At 42.3% G+C, this 6,613-nt stretch overlaps 1 protein-coding gene across 3 annotated transcripts; it reads right to left on the reverse strand.

Annotated features, from left to right (window-relative positions):
- Positions 1-6,311, reverse strand: CREG1 (cellular repressor of E1A stimulated genes 1). 3 transcript variants are annotated; one of them, XM_017830799.1, is made up of 5 exons: positions 5,986-6,303; positions 3,715-3,834; positions 2,162-2,346; positions 2,000-2,032; positions 1-1,596 (listed from the first exon to the last, which is right to left on the reverse strand). In XM_017830799.1, exons 1-5 carry the CDS (start codon positions 6,289-6,291, stop codon positions 1,560-1,562), a joined length of 681 nt encoding a protein of 226 aa, XP_017686288.1. In that variant the 5' UTR covers positions 6,292-6,303; the 3' UTR covers positions 1-1,559. The 3 variants fall into 3 exon arrangements, with proteins under 3 accessions (XP_017686288.1, XP_017686289.1, XP_017686290.1); XM_017830800.1 differs by lacking the exon at positions 2,000-2,032 and having other exon boundaries at positions 5,986-6,295; XM_017830801.1 differs by lacking the exons at positions 1-1,596; positions 2,000-2,032 and having other exon boundaries at positions 2,161-2,346; positions 5,986-6,311.
- Between the last annotated feature and the right edge of the window lie 302 nt (positions 6,312-6,613).

Here is a 6,613-nt window from a genome sequence, read left to right on the forward strand (position 1 = left end):
CCGCTTGTCAAAAAATATTTTAATTTTAACAAAAGCTCAGCATCATCAGTCTCACACATGAGAAGTTACAGGGTGACATGTAATGCATTCAGGTGTTCTCACAGTAAAGATTAAGTCCATTCATATGAGTTTCCACAACTGTCATGCCTTATATAAAAATACTTTTCAATTTCATATTAAATATCAGTATTACCTGTTCAACATAAATTGTTTCCATATTGTAAGTTTTTTTACTCTAAATTAGTTTTAAAATAGAAGAACAGTAAAAAGTACCTTCCCTCCCCTTCTGGAGAAGGAAAACTTAATAAGTTACATAACAAATATTTTCACAAATCATTCCAGTATTTGAGAAAAGGAGTGACATAACAACAACATTAAGATATAGGGATTTTATATGAGAAATCCCACTGTTCTATATAAGAATCTGCCTTTAAGGAGTCTAAATTCTCACATTCTAGGTCAACTAGGTAATATTTGCTCATTGTAAAACCAACTTACTTGTTCATGAATAGTTTTTAGTGTTTGTGAACTTAGCACACAGCAGATGAGAAAGAATGTAAAAAGGTGTTAATTTGGGGGTTTTTTGTGGTTGTGTGCAAGTTATTTTAACACAGAAATAACTATGCACACCTTTCATTAATTTTCATTCTCTACAAATCATGAATCATGTGTGTCATACTGTATTGCTTATTTTTCACTTCTGGGTTACTAACCCAGAAGTGATGTATAAGGCTTCCAAACCCAAAAATCTTCTCAGTTCTACTGTTGAGGGAAATAAAAACTGATACCTTGCTAAAGCTGAAGATTTCAGAATCCTAATCAGAAAACACTTATCCTTTACAAGAGTGTCACTGAATTTACAAGCCACTACTCTTCTTATACTCAAGTCAGATACTTGAGGTATTATCAACCTGCTTCTATTAAAGGGTCAGGGCATGTAACCACTGAAGAGGTACCAAGAACTTATCCTGAGGTACATGTACAGTTTGCATAAATACAACTGTATCCTACAGCACATTCAGCATAGGCAGCAAAATAAAAAAACGGCTCAAACGAGCGAGCGTATCAGCGTGCAAAGGAAATTCTTAACAGGATTTGGGAACTCAGCACATCATTTACCCTTGTAACACAAGCAGTGCTTCCCATTCCACTGAGCCGAGTCAGCTGAGCCATCCTGTGGTTCTTTGCCGTAAGATTCTAAACTAAACTGGTTATTAAAAATAAAACAGAATTGGAGAGTGCTCACAAACATATTATTCAACTAAGGCATTGAAAGCTTTAGAACTGGACTAATCCTTTGGATTCCAGTAAACACAACACTTCTGAATGCAGACTGTCAGCCACCTTTCCAAAATCACATCCAATGAATAAAATTTAGTTTTGGCTCATGCACAAAGGTTTTTGAGCACGACATGATTCGAGTTAGTGAGAAGTTAAATCTGCCTTATAAGGGTAATACATGCTCATTAACAATGTGAGGTGTTTGATTTACTGTGTTATTAATTCAGCTCTACAACACACAGGAAAAATAAATCTTTCATGAAACAGCCGAAGTAAATTCATTTCCATATCAGCATCACACGGATCTTCTCCCACCTACAAGGAGCAAGAATAAGAGTGAAATGATTGCATAATTGCTGACTGAGCTAAAATACATTTGAAAGTTTTCAAGACTTTTATGTAGAGAAAAGAACACAGTTTCTCTATACTTTAATATCATAATGATAGATTCAACAGCAATTTTGTTCTGAAATATATCAGCAATATTGCTGCGATCCCACTAATACAGCTTCATAAATGCTGAATAGTCTCGCTGCTTTTAATTATTACACCAAAACATCATCTGTCTTGCAATTAATTCAGAGGACAGTGACTGTGCCCACTACAGGAGTCCCTCCTCCCAAGAAACTACTTAAGCTGAGGTGCAGTTAATCATGTACAGTTCTCCAGATACTATATTTGATATTGTTACACAATTGGATCCCCTATTCAAACATACCTTATGACTTCAGACACTGCATCCAGTAGACCACTTAGAGAAAAGACATAAATGCATATAAAAACCAGAGACAGGTAGTATATAGTACATACTGTTAACAATCAGAAGTTTTACAGGTTTCAAATGCAGCAAGGGTTAGGCATGAAAAGCTCCAGGACTTACTAAGGTTTGACACTGTAATATTCTTCTGGTGTCACAATTTTCAATCCACCAAAGTAGTCGAGGACCCAGATATTGGTGATGTTGAATTTGGCAAAGAACCAATCATGATCCTTAGGCCAACTTTCCATTTCAGGGTGGCGACTGAATAATGCTTTTTTTGCCAAGACTGCTTCTGAATCATTCACCTAAACAAAAAAAAAAATAGCAAAGTATTACAGTAAGGTAGTCACGTAAAGACAGGTTTTAGTTCAAAAAAACACTGCTGACTGCAGTGTGCTCTTTTCAGTTCTGCCATGCCCTGTCACAGGGGACTCGTTACTGTGGCAGAGTCCACTCATCTTCAGTGTGGTATATGTGACACAGACAAAAGTTCCAAGGCAGCTGATTTTAACATTAAATCAAAAGGGTGCTTTTAAAAATAGCATGAGCAAGAAAGTACTTCATCAACATAAGAATAAGTCTTTCAACAAAACACAAAACAGAGGAGTATGGATTCTTGCTGAATTACTACAAAGTGATGTTTTATGTGTAATTTTATCTCCTCTGCACATGCTCATTCAAACTGACACAGATCTCAACTGTGTTCAGTCCTTTGCAAACACACACACACACACAAATAGGATGGTACAGCAGAACCTACACAGAAGGGAAGCTGAAAAGTGTGACAGCACTTAACATACAGTGTGCAATATGCAAACATTTAAAGAGTTAAATTAACAAGTTGGGGCTCCGAGTATGGTATGAGAAGAATTAACTAAAATAACCCAACTCTATTGTCAATGAGAAACTCAGGAAAGCAACTGAAAGATTGCTGAGTGCAATGTGCAAACACAGAGGTGTGAAAACACTAACATTTAGACTATTATCTAAGATCTAAGTCATCCGATGATGACTGTTTCTCATCCTCAATCATTGTCCTCAATGACGGGATTAAAATCTTCAATGAATAACACATGCAGTTCTAAATTCCTTCCATGAGATACCAAAGTACTGGTACACAAAAGAATACTGCCCTGGCAGCAATGCCACCAGATATACACTGCACTTTCTTTGTCTCTAATACTGTTACTTTATTGTTGTAACTTCATTGCTCTAATATTGTAACTTTAATATTGTAACTTCATTACTCAGGCCAATATTTACTTCAACAAAGTTTCAGAAGCATGTTTGTCACAAGGCATGGACCAAAGAATTTAGCTGAGCATGAGAGATGTGAATGAAGTCTCAAGGCTTTTCCAAGTGAGTTGTCTTAGACTTCTTAGTTTCAGAACACATCTAGGGGAAGGAGGGAGACTTCCTAGATTACAGTGTTGTCCCCTCAAATTCCTTGTTAAAAACATGCCAACAAAGCTCCTGCAAATATGAATGCAAACTTCATTTTCCTCAAACTACGAACCAGCCTTGGGATATCACAGCACATAACATCTCTTCACATGCTTTTGCATGTGAATTCTAATTTCTAATTAGAATTTCTAATCTTTCTCTTCTCCTCCCACTAAACAACACTACTTGATGCACACAACCTTGTCCAGTGCCAGCTTTCAGCTGCTTACCTTCACAATGCTCCCAACGAAGATTATGTGGGCACAGAGGGGATTCTGGGGATCATATCTGTGCCTCCTGCAGTAAGGAGTCTGTGCCAAAGACACAGTTAAGGAGGCATTTGAATTGACCTGAAATGCAAGAAATAAGATAAGAGGTTTACATACTTTTTGCAAGAAAAATGTCATCCCCGCCACATTTTCAGCTCTTGGTACTTTATTCAGCTCTTGGTAGTTTCTTCAGCTCGGTATTACTGCCAAAAAGAATAAAGCTGTCATCAACCTTTTCCTGACTGTATCTGAAAGCCTACTTAGATGAGCTCTGAATCTGAAAGAATGCCCAGTTTTGAAGTGTGCTGAAGCTTTTTAGCATAAAATGCGAATGTCACAAAACAGCAGTCCTCAAAACTCTGAACTCAATATACAGTCCAGCTATTTCACCTTCAAATGATGACATATTCTTATAACTACACACAGTACAGAAAAAAAGGACATACAGTGAACTTCATTAATTCTGGTGGAAGGACAAAGAGTAACTGAGAAGGTAACCAACTGAATTTCACAGCTGTTAATAATATTAGTTAAACCAAAATCAAACAACTCCTCCCTTCAAAACAAGCTGCTCTAAGCCAGTCAGCTCTTTTGAAATTTAAAGTGAATTTTAGACACACTCTTAAAACCTAAGAGAAACACCTAACTTGAAAAATTAAAGAATCTGTATCCGATTGTTTTTCTAAAACTAATTTGGTGAGCGTGGCTTGAAAAGTATTGGTGCAAAACAGGACTCCCTAATTCAGAGTGTCACATCCAAGGTTCATTATCTCCCAGCAAGGAAAGTTCACTTGCTTTGAGAAATGTCACTAGAAGAGCTCATGTCCAAAAGAAACCCCCAAAAGCCACTCAAACACTACGCAGAGTGCCAGCGAACTCGTGAAACAGGAGCCACCACCTGACAGATAGGAAGTTGCTTAACTACAGAAAAAGCTGACTCATGATTATTCAGCGCCTTCTCCCTGGCACGTGACTATCACACGTCAAGTGTTCCTGCCCTGTAACAGCAAAATAAGGATCTGTTGAGGAGCCTTCTGAAGGGAAATGTCCAATAGCCGTTCACACCGCAGTTTTTACGTTATTCTGAAAACAAGAGGCTGTAGCTGGGGTGGAGGGGGAGATGCTATACAAGATAAATTTCTACAGCACTCAGATACATAATTAAAGCATTTTAATGTAACAAAGTAAAATCTGGCAGGGAACAAACAAAAAGGGTTTATGATAAAACAAAGTCAATAGGAAATTTTCAATTATTTTGTGGTTTGTGTTTCTTTTACTAACACTGCAGCAGCTACTGGAACAAAAAAGTTTTCTTGTAAAGGAGGCACATGATTGCTATGCCCCTAAGTTTTTAGTCAACTCCCTTGGCCACAGGCAGGCAAGAGATCTGGGACAAGGCCAATTACACGCACTCAGAGCCACAGCATGCCAATGCTGCCTTTCCTTGTGTGCTTCCCTTTATGGTAAGCTCCAGAGATTTAATCACTATTCCTTCAGCAGCCTGTGTAGGAGCCCTCTTTGTTTAAGACCCACACTGCCAATTTCCAGTCCTTTTGTTTTTGGGTTTTTTTTTTTTTTTTTTTTTTGGTGACGTTCTGTGGCGCCTCATTTCTCTGTTCGGTGGTTCTGGAAGTTCCAGCCACTTCCTCTATTTGGTGCTGCTTCTGCCATTTCTCAAGGCCATGATGAGCAGGAACTTCTCAGGAGGCCTTTTGAGTGTCAACACGGACAGCACTGCTCATGCTCAGCTGTTCAAGGGATAATAATTGCTCAAGGGATAATAATAAATGAGGTGACATCCATGGAACAGCCACAAACCAAACCACAAGAAGTTTCACCTGAACACAAGGAACAACTTTACGCTGAGGGTGGCAGAGCACTAGAACAGCTGCCCAGGAAGGTGTGGAGTCTCTGGAGACATTCCAAACCAGCCTGGATGCGTTCCTGTGTCACCCGCTCCAGGTGACCCTGCCTTGGCATCAGGATGATCTCCAGAGGTCCCTTCCAACCCTAAGTTTCTGGGATTCTGTCAACTCAAGTGCTGCCGCGCTGCCTTCGCAAGGCTAATGTGAACTTAAAAAATAAAAGAAACTCCAACCAGCGCTTGCCAGTGAGATGAAAAAGCGCAGGCAACCAAGCAAAACTCGACACTGCCTCAGTACCCCGGGCGCTCCTCTGGGTGTCCCGTGGGTGGCCACTGATCACGCTGTTCACACCCCTCGCCCCGCTCACCTCCAGGTCCTGCACGGAGATCTCCATGTCCGTCAGGTACAGGTAGGGGACGCCGCTGCCGCCGAGGGGCCCGGGAGGCCCGTCGCTGATGGAGAAGATGTTGGCGAAGGGGCGGCCGCGCAGACCCTCCTGCGTCGACAGCGTGGCCAGCGCGCCCCAGTCGCAGCTGTGCAGGACGAAGCGTGCCATGCGTGCCGCCTCCTCGGGCGGCGGGATGGCCCCCACGGCTGCCAGCAGCAGCGCCGAGGCCGCGCAGAGGAGCAGCAGCCCCGCCATCCTCCCCCTCTCAGCCGCGCACTCGGACATGGCTCCCCGCAGCGTCCCCGCCACCGACTGACGGGCCGCCCCGGCCGCGTCCCGCACAGCCCCGGCCGCGCGCCGCGGGGGCGGGGCCTCTCCGCTCCCCGCCAATGGGAACGGCGCTGCCCGCCCGCCTTCACCAATGAGAGGCAACTCTGGGAGTGAGGGGTTGGCCACCCGCCATCAGCCAATGGACTCGCGAGGTCCGCGCTCTTCGGCCAATGAGAAGCGCAGGGGGCGGGTCCATGAGCGCAGATGTTGTAAACAACCCTGAGGGCGCTTACACTGCGTCCGGCGGTCTGTGAGAGAGGGAGGCGGGGCGGAGTCA

This window comes from Lepidothrix coronata, unplaced genomic scaffold (genome assembly GCF_001604755.1).
Source record: "Lepidothrix coronata isolate B3197 unplaced genomic scaffold, Lepidothrix_coronata-1.0 Scaffold183, whole genome shotgun sequence".
Taxonomy (NCBI): Eukaryota; Metazoa; Chordata; class Aves; order Passeriformes; family Pipridae; genus Lepidothrix; species Lepidothrix coronata.

Coding starts and splice junctions, on each gene's coding strand:
- CREG1 (XM_017830799.1), bottom strand. CDS start 6,291: ATGTCCGAGTGCGCGGCTGAGAGGGGGAGGATGGCGGGGCTGCTGCTC. Junction 3,835..5,985: donor TCTCCGTGCAGGACCTGGAG/GTGAGCGGGGCG, acceptor CTTGCATTTCAG/GTCAATTCAAATGCCTCCTT. Junction 1,597..1,999: donor GCAGTGTCTGAAGTCATAAG/GTATGTTTGAAT, acceptor TGCTCCTTGTAG/GTGGGAGAAGATCCGTGTGA.